Source organism: Lampetra fluviatilis, chromosome 44 (assembly GCF_964198595.1).
Source record: "Lampetra fluviatilis chromosome 44, kcLamFluv1.1, whole genome shotgun sequence".
NCBI lineage: Eukaryota > Metazoa > Chordata > Hyperoartia > Petromyzontiformes > Petromyzontidae > Lampetra > Lampetra fluviatilis.
Genome location: NC_136318.1, coordinates 4,447,135 through 4,468,831, shown reverse-complemented (window position 1 = coordinate 4,468,831; position 21,697 = coordinate 4,447,135). Strand labels below are relative to the sequence as shown.

Below are 21,697 nucleotides of genomic sequence, written 5' to 3'. Positions count from 1 at the left end.
AACATACACACGTACATCCACACGCACGCACGTGGCCATGCACTCACAACAACCACGCGCACTCTCTCTCACTCATCCACCCACGCTGCGCTCGCACATGAAGATCCATCTTCCCGCCCTCCCCGAGCGACGGGGGGTGGCGAGCGGTGCTAAGGAGAGCGCGCGTGCGAGCGTGCGAGCGAGCAAGCGAGCGTGTGCGGGGACGTGAAATGTATTTACGCTCAATAGCGCCTGCGAGGGGCATACGTCTCTATTACTGCGACACGCGCCCGCGGGGGAAACCACCACCGCCGCACACATGCATGGGGGGGGAGGTGGTGGTAAGCGTTCTCCCCCTTCCACTATCGATCTCGCTGGCCGTGAGCCTTCAGCCCAGGGACGGTGGCTCGCAATACCGGGCCTTGTAGGTGTGAGGGGGGAGGGGGGATCGGTTGATGCTGTGACATCCGATCATCATAGCATCCGATTTACTTCTGTCTTCACGAGCGTCATTTCACCAACACCGCGACCGGTGCCGCAGCGCCGACGGGTGGAAGATCTGCAGGGCCCGTACAGGCTTCATCGTCCCATTCCCACGATCACCCCGTCCCGTTCCCTCGGTCCCTGTCCCGGTACACCAGCCCCCGTCCCGGCAGCCCTGATTCTCGCCGCGGAACGAAACTCACCGTCACGAGTGCCGCCCCGCACAAACTGCAGGTTGACGTACGCGCAGGCGGGGCCGATGCACGGAGCCGACAAGAGGCCCTCGCTCCCTCGCACCAGCACCAGCTGCAGGTCCGAGCCCTTGAGCTGCCGTCACCACCACCACCACCACCACGGCCGCCACCACCATCGTCGGAACAACCACAACGACAATGACAGTGATGAGCACACGAGAAGAGCGACCCATCTTTGGCGTTGTACAACCCCTAGTTTTGTTTTTTTATAATCCGGTTGCGCTGCTATCGTCGTCGCATCATCATCACGAGGCGAGAAAATCCGCGAGGAAAGCTCGCAGAGCAGCGCAGCCCTCCGTGCGTCAGAGGACGTCCCCGAGGAAGTGGCCATCACAGAGCTGCCTCCGAGGATCCTTTTTCCAGTGACTTATGGGCCACACGGTCGGGGAGAGAGGGAAGTTATTTCCCACCTGCTCCACCAAACGAAAGCAATGTTGATCCTAAGGCACGAACGTACGATTTAATTCTCACAGCTGGAACTCTTTTATCTAGCAGCTCCTCCTGCGAGAGTCCCACATCCATTCTGCATCCCGGCGCACGACCGCGACAGCACAATTGGTATGAGCGTTGAAAAAAAACAAACACAGTTTATAAACGTATAGATTTCCACGCTCGTGATGCACGGATCGAATCGTGCGTGCGAAAATCAATGACTTCCCGTTCGCGTACGATCCGTGTGATGATGATGATGATGACGACGACGGTCAGGAATCATAACGGAGCGGGCGCCCAAGCAACGGAACTTATCCGGGAGGACGTCCCCCGTGGAGATGGAGCGAGCAATGAGATCGGCTCTCGTGCAGGCAGTTGTATGGATCGTCTCATCGTAGGTCGTGAATGGTGGCAACTTGGGGTAGGAAGCCTTCATCCAGCAGTGGATTGTTCATGGCTGCTGATGACGACGCGTTATTGTGTAACGGACCCCTGCCTGCAATACCCCTGCAGCCACTAGACACGCTACATTATCCACAATGCACAGAGTTATCTCTATTTATATATTTTTTTTCGAATTCTCGTGCTGGATCGTGACCCTGAGACGTGACGGTGGAGGATGGCGAGCGAGGTGGAATCTTAAGCCCCCTTCTCATCACCGCCACCGCCACCGCCGCCGCCGCCATCTGGCCTAAGGGCTCCCCGGCCGCAAACTAAATTTAACGCGGTGTTTTGTTTGGTGCAGTCAATGGTGACCGCCCAGAGACCGTTAATTCGGGGCAGCACACAGACCCGCTCAGTCGCGGGCGGGTACAAGCCCCCATTCCATCACGCGTGTCTTATCGGTCATTGGTGAATCTCCGGAGACACCCTTCCGAGTAACGATGACGATGCACTTTATTAATCCAGGAAAGGCCGAGTGGCAAGACCGCTTTTTCAGGAGGGTTCTGCCACACGGGAACGTTTGGTCAATTCCGTCATTAAAGTGCAGTGGAGTCGGTGGTCTCAGCACGGCCACCAATGACTGCACAAAAAAACAACAACTGCTATCATGTTAAATGTGGTTTTGTGCTTAATATGGCAACATTCCAGCTAACCACCACAACCACCGCCACCAGCGCCTCCGGTCACAACCACCCCCACACCATCATCGCTGCCTTCAACACCACAACCACCGCCGCCGATCGCCGCGGCGCAGAGACGGCCGCCCCCGGTCGGCAGGCGGACGACAGCTGGCCTGCGGTTCCGCCGCTGCCGACAGTCTCGCTTGTCAGGAGCGCGGCACAGACGCCCCCCTCGGGTGCCGTTTGCGCCGCCAGGATAATTATTGCCGTTAAAATGCCGCGCGGAGCGCTGCTAAATATATATTTTTTTGCTCCACGTCGTTTCATCGTCGCATTGTTAAAACCGTTCCGTGGTAAAATCGTCGCGAGGGCGACAGCGAGCTGTGACCTAAACCAAATGAGCGTCTCTCTCGTCTAGCGGCTCCGGGAGTTGCGTTGTTCATTTTCGGATTAATCCAATTAACTCTGGAAACTGGGCCTTGACGTGCCATGCATGTGGATCTGTTTCGGATTCATCAGAAGGTGCGAGGTCACAGGATTCTGAACTTATGAAACACTAAGCTCACCCGATCGTGGCACTCAGCAGTAGGGCGAGTGGACCCACGATCGGAAGGTTGCAGGCTTCAAATCCCAGTTGCGGGTGGGCGGGGGCTTTAACTCGGCCAATCATCCCTCCCTCCAGAGTCGATAAAATTAGCACCACCGTAGGGGGAAGTCAACACTATGTGGATCCACCCCATTATGGGAATGTGGAAATTCCACCACCGGCTCTGCAGGGCTGTGCACAGCAGATTGAGCGACACGCTGTCTGTCCCAGCTGCTCACCCCGCCACCCTGCATCCCCCCCCCCCCCTTCGGCGAGCCTGGAGGTTGGTTTGTAACGAGAGAAGGGCAGTTCCACAAGTCAGGGGGGAGCATCGCGGCCAACTCCGCCGTCGACCCCAGCAGGGGCCCCTGGTTCGCGGAGTCTCCCCCGCCAGTGACGGTGGCCGAGCTGAAGAATTCTCCGTGTGACACTTTATTTAGTCTGCGCGTGCGTCAATGTGCACGCACGCACGTGGGGGGTGAGGGCGCAGTGGGGGAACACAGTGGGCAGCACAGTTGGCGGATCTGCCAGTCATCTCGGTCGGTTAACCCCCAAAGCCCGGATCTGTCCCGTGACCTCCTCCTGCCAGCAGCAGCGAGCCTTCCACACTCGACGGCCTCAACGTGCACCTAGCCTGCGTACGCGAGTCTCTATCTACAAAAGACAAAGATCCCCCCCGTATAGCCTTCACAGGCTTTTGGGGCAAGTTCTGTTAGCACGCACCCATGAAGGCCGGCACGGCACATGCGGGAGTAGGTGGCCAGCACTACACCTGGCCGCCTTGATCTCCGTAGTAGCAATGTTTGCACACTGCACCAGGTACTCATTTAAGTCGCTCACCTGCATGCTCTCCTCGATGATGCGCTCGGCACCGGCGCGCACAGGGAAGGGCAGCAGTGGAGCCTTGATGGTGGTGCACACAAACTCCCGGTGGCGCTCCACCACGCCCGCCAGGTAGTCCCCGCCCGGCCCAACCGCATAGTACACCGAGATCTCGTCCGACGGCACCAGGTGCGCCTGCGGTCACGTGGAGGTCACGCAGGGGTCATCCGGCAGTCCCCCGTGACTCACTCGTCGGTCACCCTGGGGTCACCCGAGGTTCAGTGGGCAGTCCCCCAGCGCTCACACGGTAGTCACCCGGCGGTCACGTGGGGGTCACAGAGGTCACCCTGAGGTCACGCAGGGGTCACTCTGGGGCTACCCGATGTACTATCCCTTCAGGTACACCTCCCCCACAGAGACAACACAACGCTGCTCTATTCCTACATCTGCAGTGACGTCTCAGCCCCCATCCACCTCCATCCCCCCACTTGCCTGACCCCCTCATGCCCCCCCACCCCCCACAACCTTCATAATGTAATTTCCCCCCCCGCCACCCGATTTGTGCACTGATCACTGCTCCTGCTGTGTGGGTCACTCGCCTTCTTGCGCAGCTTCTGGATGCGGTTGATGACCTCTCTGGCAACGCCCTCGTCCAACATGACCTGGTCAGGGGTCACGTCCAGCAGGATCAGCACCTGGATTCGGGGGGGGGGGTGCACACACGTCGCTCGTCAGCCACGCCGCATCTACACTTCTCCCCCTCCGCGCCCCCCACCCCCAAGTTCCAACACCGAGACCTCCGCGTATTGATATTCACGATGCCAACTTGGGACGCACACCGCCACCGCACGGGGTCTGCTCCTCGCTCTCGCACAGAGAGAGGGTGACTCAAGAGGTGCCAGGAGGAGGAACCACAAGGCAGCTGGCCACTCTCCCAAAGCTCTGAGGTCCTCTACGTATTAAGGTGTGATCGGCCAATTAATGAGTGTTCACGTGCAAAGGGAACCCGGAGCACATGGGTCTATATCCTCATTTCACCACACGCCTTGTAGGTTCTGAGTCTTTGAGCCACAGCGAACCAATGATGTGGCTGTTGCTCACAATTGCACGAAACAGAACCTGGAGAAACCCTCGCGCATGAGAGGGAAACGCTCCATCACGTACAGGAGGGACGTGTGGAGTTCACATTTATGCTGTGCTCCTCCTCGACGCCCACGGTGGAGGGAAGTTTCGCAACTTTAGTGCGGCGATCCACCGACCCTCGCTGCTGCCCCCCCACAGCGCTGCATATCCTCTAGTGGAGGGCTCTTCCGCTAGGCAGTGGTGTGAGTGAGCACTCGTAGGGCTGCACCTTGACCTTGCTCAGGTTATTTCAATCAGATTAATCAATCCCAACTCTTCTGTTTAATAAACTCTATTTTCATTGGCCAGTCCCAACTCTGCTCCCCCCCACCCCCCCATAAAACCACCACATCACGTTGGCACAGCCGCCCATGTAGCTGGTGACAAATTTCGATACCAGTCACGATTGCCGGTACCAGTCACCGGTGACAATTGCCTTGGCGCACCACGGCGTCCGATAATAACGATGCCTTCGACCTCGCCAAGCCCCCCCACCCCCCCCAACTCGTCACCTCCCATCCAGCGGCGCACGTGGGAAAAGAGAGGGGTGGTTTTTATATTTTATTTTATTTACTCGGCGACAACTGCCCCGGCGCATCGCGGCCTTAATTCCGAGCGACGGTCGTTCGGCGACTAAAGGGTCAAACACCGCCCCCAACCCCCGGCACCGGTGTACGCCGCCCCAGGGGAGCGTGACCTCCGCTAAGTATAGCCAGGGCGGGCGCAGGGAGGCACGAGGTGCAGCGAAGGAGGTAATGACATTGGGCGAGAGAATAATCACGAGCATTGACCTGTGTTCTCCCGCCGCCGCTTGCAGCCGCCGCCCGGCCGCGGCGCCCGCACCTCCGCGGCTCCGCGGGCCCAGAGGAGGAAAAAATCCATCACGCGAACATGCGCGCCACAACTCAATCGCGGACGGGCGGCGGAGTCGTTAACCCGTTCCTCGCCACCGCCGACGCCGACGCCCGCGGTTTTTTTTCACGCGCGCCGAGCGTCTACAAAATTGCTGAGCGAGGCAGCCGCACGGCCGCTCGGGAGGTCACGAGACCCGGAGCCGCCGCCGCCGCTTGAGAGCCTGGGTTCCAGTCTGGGTTGCAGCTGCTTGCCTGCGATTAAATCGGGCTCTCGTTGAATTTGAATTCTAACGCCGAAGAATAAAAAAACAAAATCTGGGTGGCCGTTACGCGACGGACCTCGCTCTCGTGTGCACGGCGGGTGGGGAAACGCTGCACTCTACGGCGTCACTTGAAGAAGAGACATCTCAGAGGTAGCTCTGCATTATCCGCTTCCACAAGCCGTTCTCGAAACCCGACCTTGATCTCCTCCGTCTCGTGACTCGACGCCGATGCCACCATCGGGATAACATTTGGCTTAATAAATACCAATATAGATATCGATTTGTTTATTGTAATAACTAACGAGCTGCTAGCTACGGATCACGTTGGAGAAGGAGGGGTGGTCACGAGGTCGCCTGGGTTCACGCGGCCGTCCGTACGGATGACACCACCACCACCACGACGACGAGATGGTGGTTTACAGCCACTCTGTCAACACGCTGACGGACGAGGGCCTCCCCACCCTGCGGACCGGTTCAGTTTCCCAGTTGAGATGTCAAAACGCAAATTTGAGCCCCTCCAAAACCCCGCCCCCCCCTCCCCAAAAATGGTGAAACATTGCCCACAGCACCCTCCTCAGTATCGGTCTTGAGATTCACCAGAACGCGTTGTGGGTTGACACGGGGGGGGGGGGGGGGAGACATTTCGCCCACAATCGATTTATAACAGGCGGCTCAATCGTGCGAGATTGGTTGCGCTCGTGTCAAAAACCCTGCCCCCCCCCCCCCCCACTCCGTGCACAAACAAAGACAAAGATCCCCCGTGCAGCCTTTACCAGAGCGCTGGGACAAGTACTGGTAGCGAGTTGCACCTACGAAGGCCGGCACGACACACGAGGGGGTTCGTGATCAGCGCCACTCCGCCTCGGTCTCCTCCCCAGTGGCAATGTTTACACATCGCACCAGGTACTCGTTTTTAAGGCTGAGTTGACCTAGGGGAGGCCGAGAACCGGTTCAGATGTTGACTGTGAGCGGCAATCGAACTCGTTTCGCTGGGTTCAAAGCGTAACGCGCTAACCACTACACCACTGCTCCCCCGCTGCCTGCACGCATACACACTAAAGCTATTGGTTCAATATTTTCTCTCGAGATGCTTTGCTTTGCTTGTCATTGTTCACATTCATTTCGGTTTACATTTTGTGTTTAAAAGGTTAAGGCGCAGCCCTGCAATAGCTCAATCACACGCCACTGCCGGCCCTTTGGGGCCTCCTCCACTGGCGCCAACTCTCCCGCGGTATTTGGCCGAGCTTTGCACGCTGGTCAGACGTGTTCCGAAGAGGTGTGGTCGTACCCACACTTTACCCCACCACCGTGAGCAGGTGTAGCCCCACCATAGACTAACTGTGGTTGTACCATTGGAACCTCATTTGCCAGTAAAAAATATGATAATTGTTTTTTTACCCTTTTATCTGGCAACAAAACTGACACCTTTTTTTTACAAGGAGTCATGTTTGCATAGACCACAATACCTGCAGTGCGCCTTTTGGCGTCATCTGGCCCAACATCATGTGAGACTAGGCTCTAAGGAAAGCTGTCTCGGGTGTGGACCAATCAACTTCAAGGACAGTGCATACATTATCAGAGTTATGTTTTTTGTTTGCATTATGACTGCAGGTATTGTGGTCTATGCAAACATGACTCCTTGTAAAAAAAGGTGTCAGTTTTGTTGCCAGATAAAAGGGTAAAAAAACAATTATCATAATTGTGGTTGTACCCCTTAACACTGCTGGGTGGACAGTCGGTGGTGGAGGGGAGGATTTAATCAACTTGCTCCCCCATATTTTCAATTGCCATGCCGGGAGGTGGAATCGAACCGGTGCTCCCTGGATCGCAAGTCCGGTTATCACTGCTGACCCGTTAAAGCGCCGTGGCAGCAGCCCATTATACGTTTCCCAGCTTGACTCCATTATAACGGAGCTTGCGTGTGACCCAGCAGTCAAGTGGAGGCCGTCATCCAGCAGTGGATTGAGAGAAGGGGCCGCACACACGCGGGCGTGTCCGTGTGGCCGTTAGACCGTGGGGGTCGCAGGGCTCGGGGGAGAGGGGGCCACTGTCCGATTCCTCGCTCCCATTTCGCCTGCAAATCCCGCGGAGCGGCGGGATTATTCTGCCGTTAGATTTCACTTTCTCACAATCGATCTCGCCTCCGCTGCGTTCTTAAATAAATAACCAGTGCACACCCGTACACATTTACCCGCAAATTCCTCGAATTGCTTGCCTCTATCCACTGCTGCATGAAGGCCTTCTCCCCAATCCGCCACGGCCCGGTGGCAGCGCGCTCGCCGCTCGCTGCGGAGATTCTCGGTTCCATTTCGGTGGCCGCGTGATGGTTTTAAACCATCACGCAAACTCCGGGTATCCTCGCAATCGCTTTTGGCTAACCATCGAACAAAGACGGTCACTAGATCTCGCGCTTTCAGATGCGTTTCCGCAGCCATTGGAGATATGCACTTTTAAATCATCTAGATTGAAAACTAATTTCTTTAGAACTGCTTTTTGTGCTTCCTTTGTTGTCCTTCCTCCGCACCTCCGATTAGCACGGTTGGCTACGTACGGTGTGAAAGAAGTCGAACGTTCACACATCGCTGCGGTGGCGCTCATCGTGCCAAGGCTACCGCGTGCCATCCGCTTCGCTCGCAGTGGCCGTTAAAGATGCCCGTGATGTCGTTCGCAAGAGTCTGGCCGTCACGTGCCAACGAGAGAACATGGCGCGAAGATGTCGAAGGGGACTTCGCTAGCGGATCGGCGAGCTCGCCGTGCGTGCGTGCGTCTCTCCGTCTCACCGTGGCCGGGACTCGGGTTGAGGCTCCGCCGGCACACGGGTTAAGCGCGGCAGATCGTTCGGAAATTAAGCGATCCTTGGACGAGCGTGCGCGCTGCTAATTGACTGCCTGGAAGTGGTGCTCGCCAGACGGTTAATGGGACAACGGACAATGACGGAGTGACGGGAAAAATAACACGCGCACGCGCAGAGGCTGGATGCCGCGGCAATCTGTGGCTCCGTGCTGCACGTGAGCCAGAGGGTTGAGGTTTTCCCGGCACCGGTTCGGGGCTGTAGAGGAATTTGCGCGTGAACTCCCGTGGGGGTCGGAGAGCGATGGGAAGGTGAGACGAGGTCACGACGCGGTCGGCGTGCGTGGGACAGCGCAGTTGAGAGGCGTGAGGATGGGGTGGATGGCTATATGGGTGGATGGGTGGGTGGACGAATTGGGTGGACAGAGATGCAGGCAGGTGGAGAGAGCGATTCGACTGGATATACAGACAAGTAGATGAACAGATACAGATTTGTACACAGACAGACACACAGGCAGAGAGACACGCATAGCGATGGACACCAAGACAGGCAGAAATGGACAGACAGAAAGACAAACACGCACATATACAAACATAGACTGACAAAAGACACACAGACAGACACACAAAGCCACAAATACAGAAACATATTGAACAGACACAGAGACAGACGCAGAGAGAATGAGGTGTACTGAAGGTAGATGAGGATAGAGGATAGAGGGGTAAGTAGAAGGTAAAAATAGGGTAGGTGAGGGTCGGGAAGTAGGAGAGGGGAGGGGTGAGCATTGTAAGTAGGGGTGAGTAGGGGCAGAGTTGTGGTAGGTGAGGGTAGGAGAGTAGGAGAGGGGTGAGTAGGGGTGAGTAGGGGTAGGTGATGGTAGGAGAGTAGGAGAGGGGTGATAAGGGGTGATAAGGGGTGAGTAGGGGTGAGTAGGGGTGAGTTGTGGTAGGTGATGGTAGGAGAGTAGGAGAGGGGTGAGTATGGGTGAGTTGTGGTAGGTGAGGGTAGGACAAGAGGGGGGTGAGCAGGGTGAGCAAGGGTAAGTAGGGGTGAGTAAGGGTGAGTAGGGGTAAGTGAGGGTAGGAAAGAAGGAGGGGGGTGAGTAGGGGTGAGTAGGAGAGGGTGAGTAGGAGAGGGGTGAGTAGGAGAGGGTGAGTATGGGTGAGAAAGGGTAAGGTCGGTCCCATGACGTCTCTCACTAGAGAAGTCAATGTGTGCCAGCGTCACCGTCAAACTTCACCAATTTTGAAGAATCATGACGCAAATCACATCAACCCAGCAACTCGTCGCGCCCTTCCCCCCCTCCTTCCAATGGCTAAAAAAACTCCGCAGGACCCTCCTGAAAATAAAGAGTCAAGAGACTCAGCGGGGCTTTCCCGGGTGAACACAAGCCCAATAATACTCACAATAGCAACAACAATGGGCGTTGTAGAGCTATGGTGTGGGGAGTGTTAGGGATGGGGGGGGGCTAGGGGGAGGGGCGGTGGTTCGACCTCTGACCTCTGAGTCCGAGTGGGTCTCGTACTGGGAGCTTGCCCCGGCCACCTGCTCGAACCTGTACATGAGCCGCAGGTCCTCTCCACGCAGCTCGTGCCCTTCCACCACGATGCTGCCTGCTCACGCTCACGCGCAAAGAAATAGTCCGCACAACTGGTGAGTTGTCGCATGCGCACGTCCGTGCCACCCTGTTTGTCACTGTACCACCCCATTCATCATCACCGTGCCACCGTGTTCATCACCGTGCCGCCCTGTTTGTCACTGTACCACCCCATTCATCATCACCGTGCCAACGTGTTCATCACCGTGCCACCCTGCTTGTCACCATTCTACCGTGTTCATCACCGTGCCGCCGTTTGTCACCATGCCACAGTGCTCATCACTGCGCAAGTCTGTTCATCGCCGCATTACCCTATTCGTCTCCGTGTCACCCTGTTAACCAGTTCCACCCTGTTCAGCACACCACCCTGTTCACTTTATACAACCCTGTTCACAACTGTGTCACCCTGTCAAAGGGTATTGCTCGTAGAGCCAGAGTGGTGAAGTATGGTCAAACAACTTCCTTGACCGAAGCAATGGGATGGCAAGGCCTTCACCCAGCAGTGGATTGACCATGGTCTATCCATTAACAAGATAAGCTCAAGCACCGTCCACAGCCCCCCACCGAGGGAGCAAATAAACAACACCTACACCCCCCATCTCCCCGTGCCCCCCCCTCCCACCACCCCACCCCCACGACGCTGAGTTTGAAGGGAGGCCCAAAGGTGGCACTGCCGGAGAAGGGAGGAGTGGCTGAGAGTTACCATTCAGCACGGCACCGCAGTGGGCACCGGAAACAGTGGGCAAGATTGTCTCTGTGCGAGCCTTCGGGTCTCTGTGCAAGTCTATGGGTCTCTTGTACGAGTCTACGAGTCTCCGTGCGACCTGCGAGTCTGAGTCTCTGTGCGAGTTTGTGGGCCTCCGTGTGAGCTGCGAGTCTCTAGATCTGTGTGCGAGCCTACACAGCACAACGTGGATATGCATCGCATCTTAATGCGACTGCATCTCAAGAGACCGTCGAGAAGCGGTGGGTGTGTTTTATTAATCGAGAGAGCGAGGCAGTCGGTCGTAAGAAAAGCCTAGAGCCCTGGGCTTGAACCGGGGCAGGGAGTCGACAGCAGGGGTGGCAGTGGGGGAGGGCGCTCCAGAGGTTAACGAGCAGAGCAACAAACGGGCCCGAAGGTGGAACAGATTCGCGGGCGGTGAGGCGTGCGCTCCGATCCACGCCGCTTCTCCTCTTCACACCCCCCACCTTCTCCCCTCTCTAAACTGCCCCCCTCCCACCTCTTCTCTTCTCTCCTCCAACCTTCTCATCCCCACCTCCTCACATCTTCTCCAATTGCTCCTCTTCTGTCCTCCTCTCCTTCTCCTTGCCCGCCCCCCCATCCTCAGCTTGCCCCCCCCCATCCTTTGGCCCTTCCTCCTCCGTCTGGCCAGCTCACAGTCACCCCCCTCCCTCCTGCCCCCCCTCTCCCCCCCATGCTTCGTTCCCCCTGTATGACCACTGCCCCCCCCTCTTCCTTCTTTCCCTCCTCTTGACAAGCCCCCTCTGCTCCCCCTCTCTTCCAATCGCCCCCCCCCCCCCGACTGCTTTCCTCTTCCCATCACTCCCCCTCTCTCCTTCGCTCCCCCCATGCCACTGCCAGCTCCTTCCCTCCTCTGCTCTCCATCCCCTCCCCCACCCTTGCCCTGACGTGGGTACGGCAGCCCCAGGTGCCGGTGTTTGCGTAACGCAGCAGCCCTTGGATAGAAAGAGCGGCGGTGGTAGTGGTGGCGGTTGCTAAAAATTATCTGCGTGAATAAATAAATAAATAAATATACACGAAGGCAACAATGACAGCAACACCGACCAACGGAGGCGATCGAGCTCAGAGAGAATCACACTCAAGGGAAATGGCAAACTGCCCTGGGACAGAGCACATCCGCAGAGCTGGTAGTGTGTGCATGCGTGGTGCGTGTGTGTGCATGCGCGGTGCGTGTGTGTGCATGTGTGCGTGTGCGCACGCATGCATCCCCTAGGTAGACTCTGAAATGAGTACCTGGTGCGATGTGTAAATATCGCCACTGGGGAGACAAAGGCGGCTGGGGGTGGTGATGGCCACCCACTCCCTTGTGTAACACTTGGCCCAAAAGGCTGTTAAGGCTATATGGGGGATCTTTGTCTTTGTATGTTGCTTGCTAAACAATTTGCCAAATTATATTATTACGTGCAAATTATTCAGTTGGGATCACACGTAACAATGTCATCGCCACTGCCATCATCATCACTACCATCATCATCACAGCCATCATCATCAATGCTGTCAACATCACTGCCACATCAGCACTGCAGGCATCATGACCGCCATCACCGCTGCCATCATCATCACAGCCATCATTATGATCATCATCGCCCACCCCCACTGCCTCTGCAAGCCGAGCAGCTGTGCTGAGCGATGCATGCAACCTCCGAGTGGGCCTAATTGAAATATAATGCGAGTGTCTCATTTGCATAAGTGACTTGATTGAGATGTAATGGGGGCCACTCCAGTCACGGGCGGAGTGACACGAGACGCCAGCGACATTGTCGCGAGCAACGTCATCGCGAGCAACCTCACCGTTAACAACTCCATCGCCATTAGGAACATTGTCACTCGCAACATCGGCAATCGCAACATCACCATTAGCGACTTTGTCACTAGCAACATCGGCAATCGCAACATCACCATTAGCAACTTCGTCACTAGCAACATCATCGGCAATCGCAACATCACCATTAGCAACTTTGTCACTAGCAACATCGGCAATCGCAACATCACCATTAGCAACTTTGTCACTCGCAACATCGGCAATCGCAACATCACCATTAGCAACTTTGTCACTAGCAACATCGGCAATCGCAACATCACCATTAGCAACTTTGTCACTCGCAACATCGGCAATCGCAACATCACCATTAGCAACTTCGTCACTAGCAACATCATCGGCAATCGCAACATCACCATTAGCAACTTTGTCACTAGCAACATCGGCAATCGCAACATCACCATTAGCAACTTTGTCACTCGCAACATCGGCAATCGCAACATCACAATTAGCAACTTTGTCACTAGCAACATCGGCAATCGCAACATCATCATTAGCAACTTCGTCACTCGCAACATCACCGCCACAAGCAACATCATTACCATCACTCACTGCGAGCAACAACGTCGCATCATCACTGCGATATCACAGAGCCCAGCCACCACCAACACTCTTGCCCCCCACCTCCCCCCGGCAGTGCCGCCCCACCTCACCCTTGCTCTGGAACTCCTGCAGCTGAGCGTCGTCCAGCTTCTGAATGGCCGTCATGACGGACCTGAAGGCGCCCTTGAGCCTCTGGCCCAGCACCATGTGGTCTGGCTCGGCGCGCAGAATCACGCCGTAGCGTTTCTTGTCGGTGGACGTTGTCAGAACCCGCACGTTCAGCTCCTGTTGGGGGGACACGGTGGGGAGGGGGGGGGGGTGCGGGAAAGACACACGCTTTAGGCATGCATCTCGGATTAAATCTGTTTTAGATTTTCGGATTCTTCTACCCTTCCACACGGTGACAGGAGCAATATAGTTCAGGAGCTCGTTGGCAATGTGGAGGTCTGCTGGCCATGACGAGAGGGCTTCAGGAAAGAGTTCCTGTAGTTTTGCCGTTGCTCCTCCTCCATTGAAGGTGTGCAGACTACAGTGGTTTCGTGTATGGTCTCGAGTTTGGTTGCATGGCTACAATCGCACTACTTTACTGTGGCTTGTGTCCTTCGTTTTCCACTTAAGAAGAAGATGTGCACAACGGCCTGCTGTTGATCGTCTTAGAGGAGTAGGAGGAGGAAAATCAAAACCAGGAGGAGGTGCGATAATGTTTGAATGAGGTGGTGCTCCACTCCGTCCTCCAGCAGCGTTCTTCCGGGTCTGGGTGGTGAGATTCTAGGACGGTGACGGCACGATGGTATCTTCGTGCGAACAGAAGCGGCATCGCCTTGTGCCGCACGACGCCACCGCGGAAGTGACGTCATAGCAGTGACGTCATATCCTGCGATTTCGCACTTTTGGATTAATCGTCAATGTTAAAAAAAAATTCACGAACACAGCAGACACGCACACGTGCAGAGTATATGCACAAAACACGCATAGCATAAGCGGCGCATACAAACAGCATACACACATACACAGCATACACACATACACAGTATACACACAGCATACACCCAGCACACACGCACGCACAGCGGACATACACGCAGTTCGTATGCAAAGCGCACTCGCTTGTGCAAACATTTGTCAATTTTTCCGTCACCTCCAAGATGTACTTCTGCAGCAACTGGATGTCCTCCAAGGCCTGCGGATCCTGATGGATGACCACCACCTCCCGCAGGGGATACTGGGCATGCACACACACACGCACACACACACACATGCACACAGAGGCATTAGCAAAAGTAGATGCACACAAACACTTGCATTTGCATACACAAAGACAAATACACCCCCCCCCCATAATCTTTTGCACACACGCACGCACAAACATACACACACACGGGCACACGGACACACGCACAGGGCCACACGCACATGGGCACACACACATGGGCACGCGCGCACATACGCGCACAGACACACATGACCACATTAGCGCACGCACACACAAGCAAGCAGATGCACACACGTATGCGCAGGCACGTACGCACAGGCAAGTATGCACAAGAACACGCAAACAAGGTCATACACAAAGGCACGCACTCAGACATGCGCAAACGTGCGCAGAGACAAAGATGTCAGCGAGCACCTATTAAAGTCGGCGTGCCATGGGATGGTGTGGCCAGAACCGCCACACACGGTCGCCTGACGTTTACACACCACCCCATTAACGGCCGAGTCGACCTAGGGGCCGCTGGCTTCATAATGCAAACACGCATCACCGCTACAAACAAACAAAACAAGCAAAGATCCCCCGTATAGCCTTGACAGACTGTTGGGGCAAGTGCTGTTAGCAAGCACCTATTAATGCCGGCGCAGAACACGAGGAGGGTGGAAGGCCAACGCCACGCCGCCTTTGTCTCCCCAGCGCAGACGCTTACACACTGCTCCAGGTGCTCATTTATGGCTGAGTGAATCTAGGGGAGGCTCAGATATTCGTCACCAATGTTGGCTATGACATTGCACACGCTCGCACACACGCGCGCTCACACACACCACCCTCACTGTGCCGCATGAGCGTCTCTACTGCCTGATGTAGACACATCCTCTCACACGCTACATGGGTCCACCTCTCTCTCTCCTTGATCCACCAAGCACACCTCACACACACACACAGTGTGGCCCCACTCATCTATCTGTGATTCACCAACCCCTGTATCTCAGAGTGTGGTCGTACGGGGAGGGTTCGGCTTGTGGTGCAACCTTGACGGGTTGGGGTTAGGGTTGGGTTTGGGGTTAGGGTTGGATTTGGGGTTAGGTTTGGGTTTGGGGTTAGGGTTGGGTTTGGGGTTAGGGTTGGGTTTGGGGTTAGGGTTGGGTTTGGGTTTGGGGTTAGGGTTGGGGTTAGGTATGGGGTTAGGGTTAGGTTTGGGGTTGGAGTTATGTTTTGGGTTATGGTTGATGTTAGTGTTGGGTTCGAGTTCAGGGTTATGGTCAGGGTCGGGGTTAGTGTTAGGGGTGGGGTTAATGTTGGTCTTAGTGTTAGTGTTGGTGTTCATGTTGGTGTTGGTCTTAGTGTTGGTGTTCATGTTAGTGTTGGTGTTGGTCTTAGTGTTGGTGTTCATGTTAGTGTTTGTGTTGGTCTTAGTGTTGGTGTTAGTGTTGGTGTTGGTGTTCATGTTGGTGTTGGTGTTAGTGTTGGTGTTAGTGTTGGTGTTCATGTTGGTGTTAGTGTTGGTGTTAGTGTTGGTGTTCATGTTAGTGTTGGTGTTGGTGTTCATGTTAGTGTTGGTGTTGGTGTTAGTGTTGGTGTTGGTCTTAGTGTTGGTGTTCATGTTGGTGTTGGTCTTAGTGTTGGTGTTGGTGTGTTAGTGTTGGTGTTGGTCTTAGTGTTGGTGTTGGTCTTAGTGTTGGTGTTGGTGTTGGTCTTGGTGTTGGTGTTCATGTTGGTGTTGGTGTTGGTCTTAGTGTTGGTGTCGGGGTCCCACCTTGACGGGGAGCGTTTTGCGGTCGCGCACCACCCTGCCCAGCTCCACCACCGACTGCATCCGCGCCACGGCCTTCTCAATGCGCTCATCGATCAGAGTCTCCCTGCACACACACAGACACACCCCCCCCCATACAGTTCAAACCTCCACCTCATCCACCACACTGTCCACCTGCCATCCCTCCTTCTCAAGTATGTATGATGGACTTCTTTTGCACCATATGTAGCCAACCGCGCTAATCGGAGGCCGGCTAGTGGGACCAGGGGTTGGACAGTGGGGCAAGAGATCCCTTGGCGGATTCAGCAACAAGTGAGGTCGGGGGTCGTGGTGGGGGGCGGTAAGGGGGCCGCACCTGGTGAGAGGCAGCATGAGGTAGTGGATGCTGCGTGTGTCCTTCTCGCAAGCGGAGGCCGGGTCCACCAGGTGCCGCAGGTTCTGGTACATTAACTCCGTGATGAACGGCGTAAACGGGGCCTGTGAACGAGACGCCACATGGTGCTCGCACGACGAGCGTTTTCCACTGCGCAACCGAGCCGTGCCGGAGCTGTGCCGAGCCAGCCCGGCGTGGCTCAGGAGGTGCCGGTGTTGTTTTTCTACCGCAGAAGCAGAGCCGTGCCATGCCGCCGCCGTCACACGCAACTGTGTGTGTGTGTATTATTGCGTGTGACGCGTGGTGCGGTGAGTGCAGTACCATGAGTCGGCACATGGAGAAGAGGACACTAAAGAGCGTCTCCAGGGCTCGCTGGCAATCGCGAGCGCCACCCTCACCCTGCACACAGCGGCACAGGGAGAAGCAGGGGGGGGGGCACGGTTGGGGGGAGGGGGCCACGGGGGGGGGAACACGGGGGGGGGGCACAGGGAGCACACAAGTGTCAAAAAGAGACAATAGAGGGGTCACAGGGGGGGCACAGGGGACACACACACACACATGCAGGGACGGGTTCAATGCAAAATCACCGGTCGGAGAGAACAAAGCACAGCAGCGGCGGCCCCCCATCTCCAAGAGGCCGCTCGGGGGGCAGGGTGAGTAGGCGGGGGGTGGTGGTGCAGGAGGCATTTGAAAGGCTCTTTCAGCCCCGCCGCACGCGGCCACCTTTACACCCAGCGGGGCCTTCGTGCGTGCTCCGCAAGCACGGTATTGTAAGTACAAAGACAAAGATGCCCATGTAGCCTGCACAGGCTGCTATGCGGGGTGGGGGCAAGTGCCGTGAGCAAACACCCGTGAAGGCCGGATTGGCGACACGGGGAGGTGGTGGCGCGATTTGCACCATGCCCGGCTACCTTTGTCTCCTACCAGTACTGATGTTTTTACACGCCGCAACAGGTACTAGTTTTTAAGGCTGGGTTGATCTATAGGAGGCCCAGGACTGTCACTTGCCACTGATGACAGCCGTGGCTAGGATTTTAATGTGGGCTTGCCGGGTTCGTAGACTAGTGGCGCTGACAACCGCGCCACCGTTCCGCGCGTTTGAGCAATGCTAGTCGCGTGGCAGTCAAATCGATGTTTTTAATTCTCATAAATGTAATTTATCCACGTAACATGCAGGTCACCGGTGATCGGGCTGAGCCCCTAAACTCACTGCACCTGTGAACCCGGCTTAATCACAGGCAGTGGCTGTAACCCGTATGTGAAAGCAGCATCTCAGCGAAGCTGGCTCAATGCTTTGACCCTCCTAGTCACCGGGCATTCTAGCTATCTCGACTCTACGAAATAATGCGTAGGACTGTCCTGGCTGAGGGTATCCGACACGGCCATAATGAACCTCTCCCCTACCCCGACCCCTGGAGGGTGCAAGACTGACCTTGAGGCGCCGGCGGTTGGTGCGGACGTACCAATTGGTCAGAGTGTCGACAAACTTCACCAGACGTGGCACCACGGTGTAGAGCCGGTACGCTGGCAGGTGAGGCACGCGCGGTACACACACCACGTACAGCACACATAGCACGCACACACACCGAAGGCGGCACATACACGCGGCACACACACGTGGGACATGCGCAGCACGTTAGCCTGGTAGTGGTGGTGCTTTGGAAGCGAGGGTTGGTGGATCACCACCAGAAAAGCATTTGAAGCTTCCAAACCCGCTGGCATAATGGCAGTACAGAAAGAAGGTTGAACCCACCTGTGCGGCGGAGCTTTGAGTGATATCTCCCCTGTACCTCTGCCGGGTTTTCTCCTGTTACTCCGGCTCCCTTCCACAAATCCAAATAAAACCCCAACGAGGCCCCAAACGAGTCGCCACTCCAGCCACTCATTCGACAAACGGGGATATGTTCTTCCCCGGGAAATATTTTAATTTCCAGAATAAATACATGTTCTCAATTGCTCAGATAACTGTGTCTGGTGGTGGAGGTTTCACGACATATATTTGGACAACAACACCGAGTGCTGCCTTCAACGGCCCTTGCTCGGAGCGCATCAATAGGGAGGCCAAAGAAGCAGAGTCACATTTGTCGAGACCATGACAGGGCCTGACCTGAAACTCAATTACGCATCGCCACGTTGGCTAGTCGGGGGCCCGCTCTGCCTTGCCTTGTATCGAGCACGCGCGACCTTTGCCCTGGCTCACACGAGGTCTTGAGCCCAACTGTGCAGCAGTGGCCTTCTTGACAGGACTGGCGGTGAATATGTTCATATAGACAATGCCGCCGCCGGCACCCACAGACAAATAATTAAACACACGGCATCACTGCTGCTGCTGTTCCTGCTCCCGTCGCTGTTGTCGAACAGCAACGCTGCATAAGATGAAAGCAGCGCACGGTATCGGCTGGGGAGAGCACGAGGAGCACAGAACCGTGGGAGGGCGGTGGGAGGGGGGCGGTTTAAATACCGCACTTCAAAACCGTGGAACAAAAAAAAATCCGTGGCACCATCCGTCAGGTTTCCCGCCATCGGGCCCACGCCTCCCCCGCCATTATTTATTTTGTGTAAATCTCTTCTCCGCTTTTACTTCGCCACGGCCATTCATAATTAAACACCTCCCCCGGCAGTGCCTCCGCCGAGTGGGAGCTAAGCCAGGGGCTTCTGTGGAGGAGGGCGAGGTGCGTAGGTGGCAGGTGTTGCCTCCGCCACTGCCAATACCCCCACCGCCACTGCCACCAGCCACTGGCACCGCTGCAACTTCCACTAGCACCACTGCTGCCCTCATTATCACCATCGCCACCACCGCCACTGCTGCTGCCTCCATCATCAGCATTATCCACTACCACGATCACTACCACCACCACTGCCACCACCACGACCATCATCATCACCGCCATCCACGACCACCGCCGGGAGTTCACATCCGGGTCGGTGGGGTAGACAAGGCCCATCAACCCTCAGTCCGCGGTCGCCAGAATGAATTCAACTTTGTGTGGGAAGTCAACAGTGACTGTCCTATGGGTAGACTCGCCCCTGCATTAAAGAATGGGGAATTTCCACCACCGATTTAGAGCTGTAAACAAAGTGAGCACCAATGCCTCAAAGCGCACACGAGCAGCAACACTGCTCTGACATTCAACAATAAACTAGCCGACGGACAATGTGATTTTGGGCAGTTTTAACCAACCAGGTGAGGGGGCATTTAGCAGTGTAGAGGCGAGGGGGCAGTTAGGAGGGCAGAGGCAAAGGGGCAGTCAGTAGAGGCGAGGCGAGGGGGCAGTTAGTAAAGGCGAGGCTTACCGGCCATCTCGGTCTTAAAGAAAGCGATGAGCGACTGGGCGAAGGATATGATCCACTTGTCCATGATGTTGTCGCTCGGCTCGGCCGTTTGCTCGTTGTAGAGGAACGCCAGACCCTCCTCCTGCCATGGCAACAACAACGACGATAGTTTCTACTTGTAACGCTGCGCTACAGCCGCCACCTCCGCACAGCATCCGCTCATCGCTATCGTAGAGAGAGGACGACTCGGAGGCGCCAGGAGCAGGGACTACAGACGAGCGGGGAGGCAGCAGCAGCAGCCACGCGGTGAGCCGGTGCCGTCAATTGCCCAAGATTTACGGTCCTCTAAATATGAAGGTGTAATTGGCCAATTTATGAGTGTTCATAACGCCAATGATATTCTTGGTTCGTTCGGTAAAATCACGTAGAAGGGAAATAATAAAATAATATTCATATAAAACAATTGTTTTATATCAAAATTATTTTTATTATTAATTGTTATATATTAATATTATTTCATTATTTCCCTTCTACGTGACTTTACCGAAAGAACCAAGAATATTAATCCCTGCAGTCACGAAAGCTTTAAATCAACGCCAATGATGTCAACATCAACACCACCACAACGGCAGAATGCCAACACCGGGAGACGTAGATATCCAACATCAACACGAACATCAACAGCAATACCATCAACAATTGACGACAACAGTGACCACAACAAGGGTCTCCGCACCGATATTAACACGTTACCACGCTGTCGTGTTGTGATGGTACATTTCCACGGTGTTGTGTTGCCACGGCAATGTATCATCATGGTGCCGTGATGCCGTGATTCTGCGTTGCCGTGACGCCATGACACCGCATCGCAACGTTGCCATGATGTTGCGTGACGCCGTGTCCCCGCGTTGCCACAACACCGTCATGATGCCGTGTCACCACAACACCACGACGCCCCATCGCAGGGTTGCCGTGACGTCGCCACGTTGCCGTGACGCTGTTGCTAAGGCGACCCGTACCCTGTGCAGGCGGTCCACGTTCTGCACCAGGAAGCGGTAGGCATTGTACCAGGGCAGGAAGACGTCCTTGAGGACATCCCGCACACCCTCCTCCTTGAAGCGCAGGTTCTCCGCCCTCACAACGGGAGAGTTGATCAGGTATAACCTGCACAAACAGACAAAGATCCCCCGTATAGCCTTAAAAAACTGTTGGTGCAAGTGCTGTTAGAGAGTACCTACCTATGAAGGCTGGCACGGCAGACGGCACACGAGGGGGTGGGTGGCCAGCACCACGCCCGGCCGCCTTTGTCTCCCCAGTGCCGATGTTTTCACACACTGCAGTGCTGATGTGGCAGTGATATTGGCAGAGATGATGACAGCAGTGATGATGATGGCTGTGATGATGATGATGGTAGTAATGATGATGGCAGTGGTGATGACATGGCTGTGTGTGATCCCAACTGAATAATTTGCAAGGCAATTTTAGAATTCGGCAAATTGTTTAGCAAGCAACATACAAAGATCCCCCGTATAGCCTTAACACACTTTAGTGTTACACGAGGGGGCGGGTGGCCATCACCACCTCCATGAGCCTTTGTCTCCCCAGTGGCGATGTTTACACATCGCACCAGGTACTCATTTCAGGGGGAGACCCAGGACTGGTTCAGATAATCGTCACCGGTGTTGGTCGTGAACGGGAATCGAACTCGCGTCGCCGGGTTCGTAGCGCTAACCG

At 55.5% G+C, this 21,697-nt stretch overlaps 1 protein-coding gene across 2 annotated transcripts in view; it reads right to left on the bottom strand.

Annotated features, from left to right (window-relative positions):
- IARS1 (isoleucyl-tRNA synthetase 1) overlaps window positions 1–21,697 on the bottom strand; it is a 48,707-nt gene that overhangs the window by 6,046 nt on the left and 20,964 nt on the right. For both annotated transcript variants that reach the window (XM_078876524.1, XM_078876523.1), the window contains 12 exons: window positions 20,983–21,127; window positions 19,985–20,105; window positions 18,123–18,214; window positions 17,012–17,089; window positions 16,673–16,794; window positions 16,321–16,423; window positions 14,493–14,576; window positions 13,465–13,639; window positions 10,151–10,263; window positions 4,220–4,315; window positions 3,639–3,815; window positions 666–789 (listed from right to left, as the gene is read on the bottom strand). In XM_078876524.1, the coding sequence (XP_078732650.1) occupies window positions 666–789; window positions 3,639–3,815; window positions 4,220–4,315; window positions 10,151–10,263; window positions 13,465–13,639; window positions 14,493–14,576; window positions 16,321–16,423; window positions 16,673–16,794; window positions 17,012–17,089; window positions 18,123–18,214; window positions 19,985–20,105; window positions 20,983–21,127 (1,430 nt within the window). The remainder of the gene's footprint in view (window positions 1–665; window positions 790–3,638; window positions 3,816–4,219; window positions 4,316–10,150; window positions 10,264–13,464; window positions 13,640–14,492; window positions 14,577–16,320; window positions 16,424–16,672; window positions 16,795–17,011; window positions 17,090–18,122; window positions 18,215–19,984; window positions 20,106–20,982; window positions 21,128–21,697) is intronic.